The 21,394-nt window shown below is 36.6% G+C and overlaps 1 protein-coding gene across 5 annotated transcripts in view; it reads right to left on the reverse strand.

Annotated features, from left to right (window-relative positions):
* Window positions 1–21,394, reverse strand: part of LOC127439847 (tyrosine-protein kinase Fer-like) — a 61,969-nt gene that overhangs the window by 23,044 nt on the left and 17,531 nt on the right. For 4 of the 5 annotated variants that reach the window (XM_051696097.1, XM_051696100.1, XM_051696098.1 and 1 more), the window contains 11 exons: window positions 19,432–19,569; window positions 19,166–19,285; window positions 18,404–18,526; window positions 16,101–16,290; window positions 12,402–12,497; window positions 12,092–12,295; window positions 11,472–11,594; window positions 6,004–6,060; window positions 5,659–5,774; window positions 4,411–4,505; window positions 4,159–4,282 (listed from right to left, as the gene is read on the reverse strand). In XM_051696097.1, the coding sequence (XP_051552057.1) occupies window positions 4,159–4,282; window positions 4,411–4,505; window positions 5,659–5,774; window positions 6,004–6,060; window positions 11,472–11,594; window positions 12,092–12,295; window positions 12,402–12,497; window positions 16,101–16,290; window positions 18,404–18,526; window positions 19,166–19,285; window positions 19,432–19,569 (1,386 nt within the window). Of the gene's footprint in view, window positions 1–4,158; window positions 4,283–4,410; window positions 4,506–5,658; window positions 5,775–6,003; window positions 6,061–11,471; window positions 11,595–12,091; window positions 12,296–12,401; window positions 12,498–13,398; window positions 13,467–16,100; window positions 16,291–18,403; window positions 18,527–19,165; window positions 19,286–19,431; window positions 19,570–21,394 lie in introns of those variants that run through there. The other variant, XM_051696101.1, reaches the window with a different exon arrangement.

The raw sequence follows: 21,394 nt of genomic DNA on the forward strand, positions 1-21,394 counted from the left end.
GATTTTTTTAATTATCATAAAAAATAAATAAATAATAAAACTTACAAAATTGGAAAAAAACATAACTATATACTAATTGAATACTACCTAAATCTATAAAAAAAATAAAAAAAAAATCCTTAATGGTCCTAAAAATAGTCCTCATTTTCTTTATGCAAAATATAATTTCTTAATTTTACTTTCTTTTTTATTTTCCTAAACTAACAAAAAATAGAAACTTACGAAATTGGAAAAACAAAACTAAACTAAATATAGCTGCAAGCAGCGATGACGGGCCCAAGCACATTGGGTCCATTTCCACCCGATGGCTTTTGGAAAACAATGCAAGGTGGACACATGCATTTGGCATTTGACATTGTTCTAAACAATTCTGAAGCAATTTGGGTAAATATGTATTTCTCCCCAATTTGGAATGCCCAATTCCCAATGCGCTCCAAGTCCTCGTGGTGGTGTAGTGACTCGCCTCAATCCGGGTGGCGGAGGACGAAACTCAGTTGCCTCCGCATCTGAGACTGTCAATACGCGCATCTTATCATGTGGCTTGTTGAGCGTGTTACCGTGGAGACATAGTGCAAACGCTTTGTTTTATATCAAAAACTTCATCAATGTTCACAAACTTGGTATCAAATTAAAGCTTAAAAACGTAACTATCATCTTCTGCAGTCTATTTTGCAATTAGAACATTACAGTGAAAACATTTTAAAATGTTAAAAGAGTGCATTTTTAAAAAATGCGACATGTGAGCGACAGTATTTATGATTCATGTTCTCTGCTTATCCGATCCAATGATTGAAGAAAAAACAACATGCATTTCATTGTGTCCCCACTGATGAAAATGCAACAACCACCTCAGATTGGTTAAGTAACATTATTACCTTCTAGTTGAAGTTCTGTTAATATTTTTGCATCTGTGATTATTTGGCAGCTTTAAATCACCTGAAACGTCTGCTAACATTATGCCAAATGTTTTTAACAGAAGTGTATTATACAGGATAAGCTTTTATGTATGTAAATATGTTTGATGCTGTTTGTTAAAATAAATGTATACATATTATATATGTGAATCAATCTATCTATCTATCTTGTGGCGTGCAGGGCGTGGCCGAGCGGCGTCGGTGCACTGCGAGGCAGGAGAGATAAATGGTAAATGAGTTCCACCTGTGTGCCACACTGGTCTCACGTTCCAGGGAGGAGTGGCGGGAGTATTTAAGGGGAGAAGACAGCGGCAGATGGGAAGAGAGAGACGCACGGAGCTGTGTGTGTGACTGTGTCACAGTGACTGCTGAAAAGCAAGGCTGTTGAGTGTTGTTGAATGTGTTTCTTTATTGTGCTGAAAAGCACATTTATGTTTTGATGTACAATGAAAAGTGTGGCATTAAAGTCTTGTGTGGATTGTTTACCCGGCTCCCGCTTCCTCCTTCATAGTTAAGGCAGAGGTCTGCCACACACACACACACACACACACACACACACACACACACACATTCATTTTCAATTGTTAATTTTTTATTTTATTGCTAACTGATTAATTTGAAATCTTGAAATCATTTTGCTATAATTTAATATATTTATTGAACGAATATGTAGATCTGAAGATTATATTGTAATGAAGTCATTTACCATTTTTATATATCCTTAAAATTGCTTTAAATTAAATTAACAGATGTAATTCAGTGCATTAGGTGTAAAGTTGGTCTAAGTAGATTTCTTAACTTCATCTCTATATGTGCTATTGTTGGTCATGAGATATTGTAAGTCAGTGGAAAAGTACATCAATCAGTAAAAGGAGTCTGACTCGGTGGTCTAGTGGTAATTAATTCTCTCACTGCATAAGAAGTTAAAGGTTCTAATCCGTCCATATGAAACTTTATATTTTAATTAACAAATATTGCATCCGCATTTCAGTGGATGTATATCTTGATTGGGGACACATTTGTTTGCATTTTTCTCTGGGATTTGACTGGAAAAGAGCGCAAACTGCGGAACTCGCAGCAACGAGGAGCGTTCGCTGTCCATTCTCAATTCCTCAAGTACATCACTGCGGCACAAATGTTGCTATCTTCTTAATACTGTATAATTAACGCTTATGTTGTTTAAAATTAAAAGCCATTCATGAGCATGACGTTGCTATTTTGCTAGCCATCTTAAACAGATCTTTAACTTTATATGTCATTCTTTTGATAAACATAATTAACTGATGAACGTAGTTACACAAACTTAGACTATACATAACGTACGAAAGAGGGATCCTTTCTAGACATGATCTGCAAAATCCTAGAGGAACTGAGAAGTGGTATTTTTGGAATCATTCAACAATGGAGCTTGGCTGCCCTCTTTTGGAAATGTCTGGTACCGCGTCTGAACAAGTTAATTGCCACTCAGAACTGGGTTAAACATATGGCTTTGATTTTCTAGTATTTTTACATTTCAGTTGATTTTTTTATATAAAAAATAAAAAGTTTGTGCAGTACATTTTCATTACAATAAACTTCTATAGCTTTTCTTTATTTCACTTTAAAAACTGCTTTCCCTTACACAATAAACTGCCATGGCAACAGTATTTAAGATATCAAATATTCCTTTACAATTTTACATCAGCAGTGTCTTGAAATTATTCTTTTGAAGCAATTCATGTAAACACAAGAGGGCTACTTCTGTTATGCCTGATAAAATTGCCTTACTTCCTGGTGCCAGTTGGTGGCGCTATGACCGTGACCCATAATAGCCGCATAAATGTGATCAGCCCCCATTACCAAACATCCAGCTGAATTTTCATCAAAATCATACAATGCACACAGAAGATATAAGGAACTTCCCATTTCACATTTGTGCCCTTAATTTATTGCCTCGCCATGGCAACACCGTTCAATATATCAAAAATCCATTCATATTTTAACGTCTTCAATGTCTTGGTGTAATATTGCCTAAGTTTTGTGCCAGTCACATGAATCCCCTAGGAGGAGTATTCAAAAGTTCAGGGCCTGCCATTTTCAAAAAATGCACATTCAATCCAAAATGGCCAACTTCCTGTTGGGTGGAGCTAACGACTGTAATTTTTAAAGTTGTCCAGCTTGATGAGAACAATATATGTAGCAAGTTTGGTGACCGTAGAAGAAACTGACAGCACCACTTTTGTCAAAAGGTGGCGTTACATAGCTCCCCAGCCACGCCCATATGTTAACTTTTGCCCAGGCCTAATGGCCGAAAAATCTGATGTGTCTGCAAAATATCATGAAAATTCAAGCATGCCAAGTACCTCAAAAACATGTGAATATACAGTACATACATAAAAGTAATAATGACATTTAATGTGTTGCCAAGGCAACACTGTTTAAGATATCAAGAATCCATTCAGAATTTTAAATCTGCACTGTCAGCAATTCAGGTAAACATAAGAGGGATATTTCAAAGTGTGTTAAAAGTGCCACACTTCCTTCCGCCAGTTGGTTGCGCTACGACCATGACCCACAATAGCCACATCAATGTGATCAGCCTCAACATTGTACAGCTCAATTTTGATGATATGAGAAACTTCCTTTTTCATGTTTTTTAACGTTATTTTATCGCGTCACCATGGCAACACCACTCGCTATATCAAAAATCCGTTCACAATTTAGCATCATCGATGTCTTGGCATGATGTCGCCCACATTTGGTACCTGTAACATGAAATCCCTAGGAGGAGTATTTCAAATTCCAGAGCATGCATTTTTCAAACAATCCCAAATGGCCAACTTCCTGTTGCGCAGAGCTTATGACTGTCAGCGCGAAAGTTGTCTGACTTGAGATCTATTTGTGTACAAAGTCTGGTGACGGTAGCTCAAAAGGGATGTGCTACAGAGCCCCCGAACATGCCCATCTTCTAGGTGGCGCTACAGAGCCACCGCACTTTCAGTGCTTGGGCCCTAAATACTAATTTAGTACTTACTAAATACTAAAAATTATTTAAAAAAAAAAAAAAAAAAATTTATAATCTTAAAAAGAGGCCTAATTTCCTTTATGCAAAATAATTTCTACATCTTTCTTTATTTTCTAAATTTATTTTTTATTTTGGGTTGAAATGTGACCTGGACATGTTCTTGACAGGTTTTGTGACATTCACCCAGAAAGGTGTAGTATATCACTATTAAAACTACAGAAAAACTTCAGTTCTTCTTACCTGTGTATACAGTTCTTTAGCTCCAGGTATGCCATTCCTGCAGCAGCATCCAATGCAAACTTTACCAGTTGTTTTGTCTTAAGGTCCTCCTTTTTCTTTCTTAAGAAAGATAAAAAGTCGCCACCTGTTGAAAAATGGCCAAATTATATGAGCTATGTGTATGCAATATATTAAAAACAAGTGTACGACACAACTTGTGATAAGGAAGGATTTCAGTGGCTAATGGCTGAGGCAAAGATCTAGTTTACTGACCTGGTACAAGTTCCATTACTATATAAATGGGCTGCCGTTGGGTACAGACGCCTATTAACTTCACAATGTTGGGGTGATCATACTGCTTCAGGATCCTAGAGGTGGTGGTGGAAGCATAAATGAATATGGACTGCATTGTTTATCTTTATTTTATTGACTTTAAATTTTATTTCTAGATGTTTGAGGGTTTATAAACAGTATATGTAGGTCTGAGGTAGGGTTGCACCGATACCAAAATTTTGGCTTCGGTACGATACCAGCCCTGGTACCTCGGTATCGATACTAAATCGATACTATAAACAACAAATAAAAAGCCTCAGATTTTTTATGAAATTACACAGAAAATAACTTGATTAAAATAACTGCATAAAGTCTCACAGATACAAATTATGCGTTTTCTGATTTAATTTTTCTGGATTCCATGTTAAATGTTTTAATTAAATGTTATGATCAAATGGTGTTTCATCAAATTGATACATACAGCTTTAATCAAAAAAAAATAAAATAAAATAATATATATATATATATATATATATATATATATATATATATATATATATATATTTATTTATTTATTACATAAAAATTGCAATTTTATTTTTGGTAAAATAAAATGCTGCACAACGAGCTTCACAGTATTAATGAAAACATTAATGGGGAAAAAAATCTGATTGCCTGTGGCACAAGGCTGCTATGGCTGAATAATTATAATTAATTATAATAATTTTATAATTATAATTTTCTTTATTTATCACACATTATACATTTGCACATATACAGTGAAATTCTTCTTTTTCACATATCCCAGCTAGGCTGGGGTCAGAATAACAACATGCTGATAAAACACTTGCATTTGTGATATTGCTTAAAGATAATAAAGAGTTTGTGTGAGTGTGTGCACATGAGTGATGACAGAGCAGAGGTTCATTCTGTAGCATGCAGCGCATGTGACTGTATAATATTTAATTAAATTACATCCTTCTGCTGTTTAATGATCACACTTGGCCATATCCAGAGGTTTTTTATTTTATTGTCAAATTGTCACTGATTTCTTCTCAATTTTGTCACATCTCATATAATTTTGCTAATGACAACATACTGTAATATGGTACCGAAATTAGCAACAAGTTGATATTGTACCGTTTTAAATTTTTTGGTATCGCAATACTTCGTTAGTACCAGTAAACTGCGAAACCCTAGTCTGAGGTAAAGATAAAGGTTTTGGATAAACAGTGGATATGGGTTCACCTGGCTTCTGAGAGGAACTTTATCTTGAGGTCTTGTGGTAGATCTTCCTTACAGGTTTTCACCGCCACAGGGGTTTTATCTCGCAGTGTTCCTTTGAAAACCTCTCCAAAGTTTCCCTAAAAATATTTTCAGTTCCATGTTTGATTTTTGAAATAGTACAATAAAAAAAAATAACAAAAAGCAACATAGTAATACCATGTATTTTGGACATGCATCACGGTATTCTTTGAAGTACGTTGGAGTAACATAAGTACAAAGGATGGGTCAAGATGAAAAACTAGTCGTCCATCAACCGACTTGTCGATTATTTTAGTAGTTAATATTTTAAGTGACTCTAAGGCTTACTTTGCCGAGGAGTTCTCCAAGAATAACATCCTCGTGATTGAGGATCCATTTCTTATCCTGAGGAAACAAAAGCAGTGAATTAGCATTCTGACACATGTTCATTAATGAACTAATGACTCATACGGAGACAAACAGAGAAACAGAGATGAGTGCTCTATGGGTCAGTTCCTGTGGTAATGGTCCGGTCTATGATGATGCAATTATCACTTCATTACCCAACACATGCACATGTGAGATATCCTGTCTTTTGAAGATCTGAATACCTGTTTTGTTACCTTTTGATGCAGAATTTGATTTGCTAATTAATTCATCCATTAAAAGTTTAATCTAACAGTTCCTTTTTACTGATCACAAACTAATAATGAGTGTAGCGCTGTAGGACAACCCACTAGAGAAAGCTCAGACAGAGCGCTTGAAAGATAAAAACGCGTAAGCTCCGTGTCAGTTTGTAATCAAGTGGGAATACAGTAAGAACACAAATGGACCCGCCTCTTTGAGATTCCTATTCATCAACGGATCCCTACAGAGTGTGTTCCATCAAAAGTTGAAATGTCATCAACTTTTGGTTGCATGATGGAGCATTCATTTTACAAACTTGAGTTTTCCCTCTCCATCCTTGCAACACACCATCCCAATTGAAATCAATGGATTCACAACTCTAGCTGCAACTCCAGTGAGTAGGCAACCAAATGCTACATTTGAGAGGTCAGCGATTCAAAGACATTTAAAACCTAAAAATAAGAAAATGTATTTTATTTTGGAAGATCTTACAGTTTGACTAACATTTAATTATATGTATGTCATTTCATTCCTTAATAGGGATGTACCGTCTTGTTACCTGGATCGGTATCGGTCCAATGAGCCCGATCCAAATCCGATACCGTGTGTTAATCATGGTAGTTACCGTCAAGCTCCAAAAATGCCATAAAAGCACCATTAAAGTAGTCCATTTGACTCGTGCATTTTAAAGTCTCCTGAAGACATACGACAGCTTAGTGAATCTCAAAAGGCTGCATTTAATAAATACATGTACAGTCTGCTTGTGCAGCATGCTTGAAGAAACAAAAAAGAAATGTCCTCTCACTTTCAACTGCTTTTATTTTCAGCAAACTTAACATGTGTAAATATTTGTATGAACATAAAAAGATGCAACAACTAAGACATAAACTGAACAAGTTTCACAGACATGTGACTAACAGAAATGGAATAATGTGTCCCTGAACAAAGGGGGGGTCAAAATCAAAAGTAACAGTCAGTATCTGGTGTGGCCACCAGCTGCATTAAGTACTGCAGTGCATCTCCTCCTCATGGACTGCACCAGATTGCCAGTTCTTGCTGTGAGATGTTACTCCACTCTTCCACCAAGGCACTTGCAAGTTCCCGGACATTTCTGGGGGGAATGGCCCTAGCCCTCACCCTCCGATCCAAAAGGTCCCAGACGTGCTCAATGGGATTGAGATCCGGGCTCTTCGCTGGTCATGGCAAAACACTGACATTCCTGTCTTGCAGGAAATCACGCACAAAACGAGCAGTATGGCTGGTGGCATTGTCATGCTGGAGGGTCATGTCAGGATGAGCCTGCAGGACCTTACAACAGGCCAACAAGCCCTCAGTCCAGCCTCTCTCATTCTATTGCGGACAGTCCGAGCACTGATGGAGGGATTGTGCATTCCTGGTGCAACTCGGGCAGTTGTTGTTGCCATCCTGTACCTGTCCCGCAGGTGTGATATTCGGATGTACCAATCTTGTGCAGGTGTTTTTACACATGGTCTGCCACTGCGAGGACGATCAGCTGTCCTTCCTGTCTCCCTGTAGTGCTGTCTCACAGTACAGACCACGCAATTTATTGCCCTGGCCACATCTGCAGTCCTCATGCCTCCACGTTGCATGTCTTAGGCACGTTCATGCAGATGAGCAGGGATCCTGGGCATCTTTCTTTTGGTGTTTTTCAGAGTCAGTAGAAAGGTCTATTTAGTGTCCTAAGTTTTTATAACTGTGACCTTAATTGCTTACCATCTGTAAGCTGTTAGTGTCTTTATGACCATTCCACAGGTGCATGTTCATTAATTGTTTATGGTTCATTGAACAAGCATGGAAAACTTTGTTTAAACTCAATGGTCCCCGTCTTCCTGGAATGTCAAAATGAAAGCCCCAGAAATTACAACTGAAATGCATTAGAATTGTATGATAAAATTCAAAATAAATATTTACTTATTACTATATATATTGTTGTTATTATTAATAATAACAACAATAAAACAAATTATTATTTTTATTATTATGGTTGTTGTTTTTTTTATATAAGATTACAATAATACTTAAATTGGACTGATATCGTATTACAAATAAAGTGAACAAAAAGACATCTCAATCCATTTAAGTCCAGATAGAAGTTGAAAAAATGTGTAAAGAGAACTTCCTTTCTACTGAAGACTTTCGCTTGAATTACTGTTAATTCTGCCATTGCATTATCCAGTAGACTATTTAAAAAAAAAAAAATCTTAATTTATGTAATTGTTTTTGTTTTCTCTATTTTATAATAAAATGTGTATTTAGAGGTTTGTTTCTTTCCATATAAAATAGTACCCCCAATAAGTTACACACAGTGAGGTATAGCTGTTCTAAATCGATTAAGAAAAACACCACTAGTATCAGATCGGGATCAGCTGATACAGAGAGTTCAGGTATCGGATCGGATCAGACTGGAGAGAAAAATGATATCAGCGAATCCCTTTAATGGAAACAATTGCTGACTAAATAGTATTTTGCTGTGTGACCTGTATTCCCCCCTCTTTGTATGTACACATTTTTATTATTATTTTGAATATGGTTATTATTATTAATAGTTTTATTTCATTATGTTTTTTGTTATGTTAAATTAGTGGCTAATTTTAATGTGCATTTTGCATGGAGGTGAATATAAGTACTTACAATGTCATGTGAAACCTAAATAAATTTAATTGATTAAAAAAAATAAAAAATAAAACACTTTCTAAAATCTCAATACAATTATAGCAGTGCTAATGATAACTAACATTAACTATGACACTGATAATGGTGTCAACTAAAGGGCCATTGCACTGAACATCATGAAGAAGAGTGTCCTGTAGTGTCATCATTAACCTGAACAGTAATGCACTACACTCAACACACATATCAAACACTGAACAAAACAAGCTGCAGTATCTGCATCGAAACACTGGGTTTAGAGAGCTTAGTTTGAATACATCAAACTGTTCAATTAATTTAGAAAGAATTCACTACAAGCTTTGCTTTGTGTCTGATTAGTCTTAACATAGTCCAGCTTTTCACGGTAAGGCTGGGTGATGTGCCTAAAACAATGACATATCAACACTTCCCAGCCTTTTGATAAGATTCAAAACGTTACAAGAAGTACAATACAGTTAAAAATGATCATGTTTCTCACTAAATGAACATGCAGGAATGATTTTTAATTCAAATTACATTTTCATATATATGCGCCAATATAACCATCCAAAATAATGAACAAAAAATTTTTTAGCATATCATTTTATTAAACAATTTAAAACACTCTGTCTTAGCACTTTCATATTTGCAAACTGCGCAACAGAGAGAGATTGCGAAACAATTATACAGCCTTTAGGAAACGTAATGGCCTAAAAAAAATTTAAATTCTATTTTACTTTATTTGAATACATTCTATTCATTATTTACTTTAACACTGATATTTTACCATTGTTCACCTATCTATATTTTGCATTTGCTACTTACAGTATACATGTTTTTGTTTAATACTTTCTAGCATTCGTTCAAATGCAAATATAGTTTAACTTTGATTATTTAAAAACCCTTAAACTCTATGGACCTGCCAGCAGGTCCACGGGGGGCACCATGTAGAGAAATACATTTAGAAAGTGCAATTTCCATTGAACATTTCTGTATTTATGTTCAGCCTACATAAAATAGCAAAAATAAGGCCTGAAACATTTGCGTCGCAAATAAGCGCCACCTAGAGGGAATATGGTAGAAATATTAATATGAATCTAAAAGTTTGCATAGCAATTAAATAGACAAGTCATATATCAAATGAAAGCTGTCATCATCAGGAATGCTACTATATAGTTTACATAAAATACAAACTTTGTCTGCTCCAACCTTAGGCAGTTTTCTACAAAGAGACATTTTTTACTTATCTGTGAGCCTGCTTGAGTGAATAATCCAATGTAATATCTTAGATGTCCAGGGAAAAATATGCTGTCCAGCAGGAAAAGCATGCTAAACAAATCATCGAAAATATGTCATCGACTATTGATGATAAAATGCTATATATCATCGCAAAGGAAAGGATCTCAGCTTTCTAATGACATCTAGATTGAGCTTCTAGTCCATTCAGAGGCCGAAATATTCAATGAAACAATGGGGGTGGCACATGAATTGAAAATTAATGTCTATGGACGAGCACATCTATGAGGGATGAGATGCGTTAGACCGCCATCTACATTTCAGATCCGCATATTGTGATGAAAGGTGATAGAGATTTTTTTTTTTCTAGTTCTTGCTGCCTTTTAATAGAATGAAAAAATACTTTTTGCAGGGAGATTTACATGCTTACAAAGATAGGACAACATTTTTTTTTTACATTCTATTCATCATAACATTGTAAACATATACAATATTATTTATGAATAATTTAAGTCTTTTTTTTATTTGGGGGGTGTCTGAAAAATAACACCCATTTTTAGCAATTATTCCACAGTGTGTGTGAATGGTGAGCTTTTAAATTTGAGTTTAAAACATTGCAGGCTGAAGCCCAAAAATGCACCAGAGTTGAAAGGTTAATTTATCACGATACTTGCTTAGTTGCTTAATTTTATACCACCAGCAAAATCATCAACATTTAATGAATTTTCAATAAATCACACAGCCCTAATTCCCAGGGGTCTTGTGGTGTTTGTCAGCAGCCCTGATCTCGCATGCACGCTGTAGCAGAAACATCACCACTATTATGATTTCAGTCAGCATGTTCGGCTGAAGTGCTTTGCTCCCGTCATCAAAAACCCATCAGATGAACACAGACGCAGGCAATCATCCAGACTGATAGATGCACACATGCACACACACTCCCCAGGGGGATACCAGCCAGTGTTGAGCAAAGGAGTCTAAACGTACTTCTTCTAAACCGCCACAATCTCCTTGTGTAGCCAAGAGGAAATCAGAACACACACACACACACACACACACATCAAATCACAGGACTTTACATCACCCAGACATGTTCATTTGAGAACTGCACTGCCTGACATTCAGTTTTATGTCCAGCTGCACACATTGGTCCAACTGAGCAATCTACACTTTGATCATTTCTGTAATAAGAAACTTTATGGTCTCACATTGGAATTGCAGTGATGGCTTTAGTGGAGATGTATCAAATGACCGTATACAGAGCCGATCAACTTGTTAAAATGAAGAGCGAGAGCATGTTTCACCTTTATGAGGGGGTTTAAGAGTATGACCCCAGATTTCTTGGTGATGACTTGTTTAGTTGTGTAATGATGCTCTATGAGCTGTGGGATGGTGGGGAAGCCAGTGCCTTCAAATCTGTACTGATTCTGTCAACAAAAAGAGCCACAAACAAAATCAGATAGTACATTGAGCTCATATACAAATCATATACATTAGGGCAGTGTAAAGGCTGATATCAAAACAAGTAAAAACAACTACAAAAAACAATAAAATAAAATAATATACCATACTACTCTTACTATTTCTGCATTATGCAGTATGTACTGTATACTGTGCAAAGTATGCAAATTATCTGTGTGCATGGAATACCCGGACAACCGGTGACTACACTTGCAAAAGTTAGAAGTAAACGAGTATGAGGCAAGTACATCCGTAAGACCCAAAGCCTAACCCACTCGTACCCTAACCTCACCTCAGTAGCAGCAATAAGTATGCTGCGATAAGTATGCTGCATCAAATGCTTAATTATTCATGCAAGTGCATAGTAGTTGAAGACACGTAATCTGAAGTGGGACCGTGTTTATACTTGAATAACTTGGGAGTTTTTCATCATGACAGAGTCAATAAGGTGCAAATCACTCACATCAGCGAACTGAATGATGAAGTGTCTGCGCTGTCCGTCTGAAAACACCGACAGCACATACTCTCCAGGTTTGCCGTGGCTCTCACGTACCAGGAAGTCTCCCTGCTGCTTCAGCAGCTCCTGAGCTTCTGTCCTGGGAATGGCACCATGATACCACTCCTGCTCACCCAGCGGTTTCTCACTGGTGGGAATCACGTCAAAAAACTAATGGGGGAAAAAAAATAGGAGGTAAAGATGGATAAATTGCACTGTCAGGATAGACAAATAAGGAGATGTTGGAGAAAGCAGGAGTTTAAGTTTTGAAACTTACTGAGGAGGAGCTCAGAACTGACTTGGGCGAGCGGATGATTCCGGCGATGGAGTGCCTGAGGGTCTCAAACTTTGATATCTTGTCTTTGCTTTTATCCTGCAATGTACAGTATGTCAATGACAAAGTCCTGTAATACATTTACTGAGCACTACTAATAAAAATCTCATGTTTTACAGAAACCGTACACCAACAAAAAAAACTACCATGGTACTACCAAGTTGTTTTGGACATGTATGATGGTCATACAATGGTATATTAACATGCTAGTCACGGAGTACCATGGTACGCAAACAGTCAAAAGTCTGGACACACTTAATCATTCTTTATTACTACTACTTTCCACATCTTAGAATAATAGTTAAGTCACCAAAATGATCAAATAACACAAATGGAATAGAATGGGAATTATGTAGTGCCCAAAACATTTTATACAAATCAAAAGTTCTTCTTCAGAGTAGCCAGCCTTTGTCTAGATTACAGCCTTGCACATTCATAAAACAGTGCACTCTTTTAACAGTATTTAAATGAGTTCCCCTGTATGCTGGGCACTTGTTGACTGTTTTCCCTTCCTTATCTGGCCAAAAAATTTAAAGTTAACTTTTGTAAAGTATATATATAACAGTTGAGAGCATATGTTTGCATACCCCTTTTGTTTCATAAGTTTACACACTGCTATCAGAATTTATAAAAATTATAAGAGATAAAAGATAATATTTTTTATTTAGAATTCCCCTTAGATGCTCTATAATAGATATTTACACATATCCCACAAGACAAAATAATAATAATGATTTACACAAATCATCTTGTTCAAAAGTTTACATCACCTTGGTTCTCTCTTCTTGAGCACCAATGACTGTTTGCACCTTTTGTAAAAGTTGTGTATGTGTCCCTCAATTTACTGAGTGTCAAAAGCTGGATCTCAACATTCTATAGCCACTTTTGGGAAGAACTCAAATGTGCAGAAGATGCTGGGAAACCAAAAAACATGCAGTACCTGGAAGATTATTCTTAAGAACGGTGGTCAGCTTCACAGCTCAGGACAAAGCATGGACTCATGCACAACTATCACAAAAGATACAAACAGTCATTAATCATCAAGGAAGCAACACACCATTTTAAGTACCGAGGGGATGTAAACCTTTGAACAGGATAATTTGTGTAAATTCAGATATTGTTTCACCTACCTTTATGTTACTAAATAAGAAACAACATGCAAATGGATCCCTCTTTTCTTTTTTTGAATGATAAACATCTTGCAAATTCTGCAAGGGGGATACAAACTTATGCACACAACTGTATGTAGGAACAATTTATATTTGACTAAAAATGTATTTCAAGAATTTAAGCATTATCCTTACGATTAAATTTAGAGTAATACGGTTTTAAGATCATGAGTAACATAATTTCAGTCCACACTTTTTACTTGTACTGTATAACTCAAAGTACCTCGGTATTACCATCTAATGCTATCACTGTACCATGGCACCACCACCGTAATTAAAAAAAAAAAAAAAAGTAAATGAAATACTTGTGCTTGTCTATTCTGGTGCAAACAATCATATAAAAAGTTAAAGAATTATTAAAAAAATTCAAGGAAAAAATATCTACATTTTTTTTTTCTAGCAGCAGTTAATTTTTTTAAACAGTATTAATAAAACATACAATGCATCAATGCTCTGGTTGGAAGAGACTGATAAAAGTGAGAACACACTGCCCTCTTCAGCCAACTTCAACACCAGCAGCAAGTCAAATCTAACTACATTCATATTTACAACTGCACATGCACCAGGAAACAAATCACAGGACTCTGATATGTATTGCGATGGGATGCAGTTCAAATAATTTTCATGTGTTGCAGAGGGGTTGATGTGTCAGCATGTGGTCTATGACCATCTACCACACTCTACCACACAGTGCTCCATCTTAATCTAAAGCAGAGCTACAGCACCGATGGATTAAATGAGACATACTGTACTGCTTCAAAATATATAATTCTCTTTGTGCTGAACTGTGACTCATGATTTACATTTACAGTATGATAAATGCTTTGTTCTCAGAATAAAACGAACAAACTGGGCAGACTCCCAACACCTTTTTGAAAAACAATACTTGATGTGACAAGGAGTTGGCAACTAATTAAAATGGAAGGTCTGATGTTTGCTGACATGCTGAATTAGTCTACCTTTTCATGTTCTAGTTTCATCAATAAAAAATAAAAAGCTGGTCAAATTCTTCACTCAAGCCGTTTCAATTTGTACTCTATTACGCGCTAAAAGTAAGTATTTCACTGGTGATGGGAAAAGAAACATTGTATATGCACCAATATAACCATTAACTTTGAGTAGAAAAGTATGCAGCGTTGCATACTATCTGCATTTGCATTCAAACACAAATCTGAATTTGAAGGAATCCATTCCTTTTGTTCATTTGAAGAGGACCATCTTAAACCTCTTCTCTTCTGTAGCGCAAGGAGATGTGGGCAGTATGAGCCCAAAAATCATGCATGGATGCACATTTTGAAAATTTACCAGAAATGGTATGCAATCCAGGGAACTACAATTTTGCATCTGTGGGGAAATACCTGGGCAGATAACCAAAAGGTTGGTTGTTGGTTTGAATCCCTCATGGGACACCACCCCTTAGCCACTACCATTCTGCCCCTGAGCAAAGTACTAAAGCCCTGGTTGTTCTAGGGAAATTGTTCCATCTTTGGACAAAGATCTGGGTATATAGCCAAAAGATTGTTGGTTTGAATCCCACATGGGACAACACCCCTTAGTCACCACCATTCTACCCCTAAGCATGGTACTTAACCCCAGGTTGCTCCAAGGAGATTGTTGCGTGTGTGGATAAAGATCTGGATGGATAACCAAAAGGTTGTTAGGTCGAATCCCACATAAGACGCCACCTCTTAGCCACCATCTTTTAGCACCTGAGCAAGGTACTTAACCCCACATTGCTCCATGGGGAATCTTGCGTGGATAAAAGGTCTGGGCGGAACCCCAAAAGGTTGTTTGTTGGAATCCAACATGGGACAGCACCCATTAGCCACCACCTTTCTGCATCGGAGCAGAATATTTAACCTCAGGTTGCTCTAGGGGATTGTTGCATATGTTGATAAAGATCTGGGTGGATAACTCAAGGTTGTTAGTTCGAATCCAACATGGGACAACACCCTTATCCACCACCATTCTGCCCCTGAGCAAGGTAGTTAAACCCCAGGTGGCTCCTGAGGAACTCTTGCTTATGTGGATAAATATTTGGGCGGACTACCAAAAGGATGTTTGTTCGAATCCCAGATGGGACAACACCGCTTAGCTACCACCTTTCTGCCCCTGAGCAGAATACTTAACCTAAGGAAGCTTCAGGGGGATTCTTGTATATGTTGATAAAGATCTGGGTGGACTATCAAAAGGTTGTTGGTTTAAATCCCACATGTGACAACAACCCTTAGCAACCAACATTCTGCACGAGGTACTAAAGCCCAAGTTGCTCTAGGGGGATTGTTTCAAATGTGGATATAGATCTGGTTATATGACCAAAAGACCGTTTGTTTGAATCCAACATGGGACACCACTCCTTTGCCACCTCTATTCTGACCCTGAGCAAGTTACATAATCCCAGGTTGCTACAGGAGGAATTGGGACACTGCCTTGGACAGCACTGAGCTGTGTCATATAAAAATTTGTGCCATACCATTGAGTTGACAGAGCGGGCATCCTCTTCATAATTGACGACAGGCGGTGGTTCTTTGCCCTCGTTTTCTTGCATCTTCTGCTCCAGCAGTTCTCTTTGCGCCGTGAGTTTGGCCTCTGAGCAGCGCAGCAGCTGAACCGTCTGTCTCAACTCTTCCAAAGACTGCTTTTGACTGAGCAACAACACCACACTAAAGAGAAAGGGAGAGAGAAGGGGGGAGAGAGAGAGAGATCATGTTATTCAATCCACAATGAATGCTTCTCTTTAATCTCTTTTTAAGGATATTAGTTTTTTCCCTGAATGTTATGTCAGAAGCATTTGTACTGACAGGGATATTTTTGTAAACAATTTTAACAACAAAAGAGTGAAACTGAACAGAAATACAACTAAAAAATTAAAAAAGTTCTAAAAATGCCTTTAATAAATATTGTCAAAGTTAACGTGTTAACATGCAATTATCTAAATGTGTTTAATGCAGTTAATTGTTTTTAACATTGTTAATGCATTTATTAGGGATCCAAATACATATACACAGAGCAGCAGATATGAGTGTAAGCCACACAAATTGTAGAAAGCAATAATTTCACATACATTTTTTATTTTCTTAAAAAGGAAGTGAATGCGTCAACGTGTTAACTACAAATAAAATTATGATATTAATCTTTATTAAATATCTTAATCGATTAACAGCCCTTATAAATACCCCAAAGAACTGTAAAAATAAGATGGTCAGCTTTTTGGCATGAAATGGTAGTTCTTGCAGGACAAACAGAAAAGTTGAGGTTTCCAGTGTGTGTGGCAGTGGTAATTATATCAGCATCTCTTGTGAAGGATTACCCAGCAAACCTTAAAGAATGTGCTGAGCCTGGACAAATCCCCATCCATCCATCCAGCACAACTTAACAGTTCACTGAGCTCTATCAGTCCAAGCCCTTTCATCTTCAGAGAGGCAGTGAGGTCAACATGGGCTAGTCTGCTCAGCCTAATGAAGCTCTTTGGAATCACTTCAGTTCTTGACACTTCACTACTGTATTTATTGTTAAAGCTGACACACACAGAATGACCTACACTGGAAATTAATGAAATTATATGATTAAAGCCTGGTGCACAACGCACAATTTAATCCATGATTTTGCCATTTAAGAAAAATTACGGGAATTATAAAAGATTTCTTTAGTCGATCAGCAGTCCTTGATTGTTTAGCATCATAGTTGATTAATTGTCTTTGCAATGAATCTTAGTCTTTGTTTTAATGGCAGCGGAGATGAGGCTATATTCACATCAGGTGCGCCTCATCATCCTCTGCCCAAACAAGGCTTATTAAACTACACCTCTCCTCTCTCCTGCCCACTCCCTTTGTGAGCCTGGCCGAAGGACGGCCCTCAAAGGCGGGGTGATGGTGACGAAAGGGAGAGGCAGGTCGTTCTGCCACAATATTATATACAACATAAATTTCTTGTTGTTAGCATTCTTTTCAAGCTATGATCATACTATCAAAATGACCTCAAGTTTGCTCTCAAATTTCCAGTTTCGTCCAGCCATCAACAGACTTCAAACACCCTGACTTCTTTATTTCTTTTCTAGGTAAAACATTCCCAACATTAGCGCAAGGACTTGCTTGGGTTTGTGCAGTGCTATTTCAATTTTGTGTGTCAATGAGGATGTCAGAACATGATTGTGACACGCCCAGTCAACACTGTTAATCATGACCATGATCATAATCATACAGACCGACACAAAGGCCAGTTGATATTGTAGTCTTGGCTTTTACTGTACGCAAGCAAGAATGGTTAAGGACAGAGGGGAAAATGGCAAGTGCGTACCCGGCATTAGATCTGATGAGCTTTCAAGTGCGGTTGAATATCATGATTTTGGGTTACGTGCACAAGAATGGCTATGGAACTTGAGCATTGAGAACTTAACATTTTGATACCCATATTGCTGAGTTACACTGAAAGAGATGTTTCAAGATAAACAATGGCAAACAGCAACTCTTTAGTAGATGGAAGTTATTATTTTTATGATTTTGTTATTATTGTAAGTTATTTCAGTGTTATTACACAGCTTATAGTGAACTAATGCTCATGACTAACCCTTTGCAGTTTGGTTTATGCAAATAAACATTATTCGTTAAATACCACATATAAATAAATGTAAAAAATTACCTAAATTTTTTACAACTGATGCTTAACGACAACAACAGAAATAATAGCTTTTGTCAGGTGGTTTAATGTTGAGACAATACACTGCTTTCATTTCATCTGTGCAGTGGTTAAATATATTTTAGAGGTTCATTCACTTACTCTGATTTCTTCTCATATGTTTTGGCAGATTCGTCTATTTTATTCGCCAGGTCCAGCATGAGGTCCTCTTTGCTGCGCAGACTCTGCTGGGTTAACAATAGCTCCTCTGAGGTGGATTTCAGCCTGACCAGAGATCAGTCAAACACACAGCTTCACCAACTAATATCAATTAACATTCAACCGTACCAGAGAGCAGTCATAACTAGAATCATGACATAAGTCAGAATCAGTTCAAATAAGAGTCATATCAACCTGACAAGGATTTATTTATTGGAAACCATCTGAGACAAAGGTCAAATCACATTTCTGATACACACACACTACCTGTCAAACGTTTGAACACACTGAACTGAATTTATGTTTCTCATAATCTTGCAAATCTTTTTATCTAAACGCTTATGTTTTAATGCATAAAAGAAGCTAAAAATATAAGATAGCTTTGGCTTGTAAACATTTTTGGCTACTACATAATTGCCATACTTGCACTGTGTTATTTCAAAGTTTTAATGACTATACTTTTAGTCAATAAAACTGTTTTAAGTACTATATTTCTAAAATGTGGAAAATTTTAATAATAAAGAATGACTAGGTGTGTCCAAACATAGAATTTGGCGACTGTGGAAAAGGCTTAAATTCACTAATGTTCAACTAATGCTACCAAGTGTTTATATTAACGTTACCAAGGTTTAAAGCATTCATGCAAATCATTATTTGACCCAGCTAATACATAATCTATTTTACATCGACAAGTGACCAACTCACATTGTTTGTAAACTGTCCGCTGTCAAACTATTCCACAGAATCTCATTTGCTTGAAGATTCTCAGTTTCGTCTAATAGCGTTACATCAAAGTCTACATTTGGTTCCTTGGCTTCTGGTAAACTAGACACAAGAAAAGTTAAATGATGATTAAAATGTTGACTCAATATGTTTTTTTAATACATTTCAAACAAAACAACATTCACACCTTTAACATATTATAATTTACAATTCAATATGGAATTTTTATTCACAGGCGTTTAACATACCTATACACTTCGATGAAGTTGTCATACTCTGAAAGAGGATCGATTTGGTCGATTGAAGTGTGTATTTCTTTATGGACCTTTACGATTTCATCTGTTAACAGGCTGGTGATTTCACTGTACTCCTCCAGAATCCCCTTACTAGAACACATGTACACAGCAAAATGAAAAACGTAGTCTTTTTTTAACAAAGCGCACCCATTTGTGTTTGTTCCGCTTCATTGCAGTGAGCCAAATCTAATGTTTAGGCAGATGTTTGAGCTATGAACATGAATGATACCTCAATTCATGTGGCTTGTTGAGGAGAGGTGTACTGTTACTTGACTAAGAGAGGTTTTTGCCTAGCAGACATTAAAAAAAGCTGTCTTGAAAGTAATTTTTACAAATAAACTGACATTTATGCTTCTCAGCGGTTCTAAATAACAATTAACGATTTTTTTCTGACTTCACTTCCAACATTGAACAGACCTTTGCATGGCTTGTTTGGCCCTTGCTGAATGGCCATACAGAAATCGGTGCGTTTTAAGTCCAGAAGGCTCTTGCAATTGTTTCCTTCATGTGGATTAACCTCCACTTCAGATTACTGCAAACTGTGTGATTAAGAAACAGCTTAAGAAAGAAAAAACCCAAAGAGACTTCTGTTCTCTGCTAATCCTCTGACAGCAACTGGACAGGTTGTGCATTGTCCACAACAAAAGAGTTTTACGCACAAGGCTGTCCAAAGCGTTCACAATAACCAGACACAGTTCGAGGAAACACTGCCCTCCACAGTTGAAAGGGAGACTGAATTTTCTCATAAAATTAATGCTGAAATCTTTATAGTTTCAATCATGGTTTTTAAAATGCAACTTATTCTAATTTTATTTTTCACATGCAAATACTTTTAAATTACAGCTATAAGTAACTCCCTCCCGTTTGTTTTCATATTACATTTATGCACTGACAGATGCTTTTATCCAAAGCAACTTACAGTGCACTTATAACAAGGACAATCCTCCTGGAGCAACCTGGAGTTAAGGGCCTTGCTCAAGGACACAATGGTGGTGGCTGTGGGAATTGAACCAGCAACCTTCTGATTACCAGTTATGTGCTTTAGCCCACTACGCCTCCACCATTCTCATAATATATTTTTATTGTTTTGTATTGTCTTGACTATCTGCAACTGGGTAAAAATATAAATTTTCCGATGCATCGCGTTCTTCATTTGAACAATTTTGATATCGATTCTTAAACCCCAAGATCGATATTTTACTCTCTGCGCAACTCTCTACAATGCGAGTAAATCACTCACATATGTGACTAAAATGTCTTTGATTAGCCACTGGCTGGTAACTGTTCAGATTTCACGCACCAGTGATTATGTAGCAAAGAAGTTCAGCACCGTGTTGAGAGTAAAAATTTGGTTTGACTCATTGTGTGTAATGTGTGTCCAAAGACAAGATCCACGCAATCTATTTGTCAATGAATAATGTTACTTTTAATACCCTTTCTGTTCAGTTTCTAGTCAGTTGTTGATTAAAAACAGAAAAAATAATCATTTAATTCTTATCACAAATAAAATGGATGAGGAAAATAAGCATTCGAGTCCTCTTTCATTAATATGCGCTCATTTGCATTCGCTCTTAACAGAACTGCCAGTTTTCTTAAAGAGACAGGTACCGATTTTTAGCTTGTGTTGCACAACTCAATGTAAATACAAAGCACAAATTATGCATGTAATCAATAAACTTGTAACAAAATATCATATATGCAATAAAATATCATATTTACTGATGGAATACATGGATTTTTTATCTGAAAAATAAAAAAGCTAAAATGTGACAATGCTGAAAAAAATTATGATAAAATATAAATTGTAACATTTATATTTTCATAATGTATCAAGTTTGAAGGTCCCCTGTTTAACAGCATAAGCTGAGAACAAATTCTTTCATACTGTATGTAAGCAAAATGGACATTATAACTG

Source organism: Myxocyprinus asiaticus, chromosome 4, assembly GCF_019703515.2.
Source record: "Myxocyprinus asiaticus isolate MX2 ecotype Aquarium Trade chromosome 4, UBuf_Myxa_2, whole genome shotgun sequence".
NCBI classification, from domain to species: domain Eukaryota; kingdom Metazoa; phylum Chordata; class Actinopteri; order Cypriniformes; family Catostomidae; genus Myxocyprinus; species Myxocyprinus asiaticus.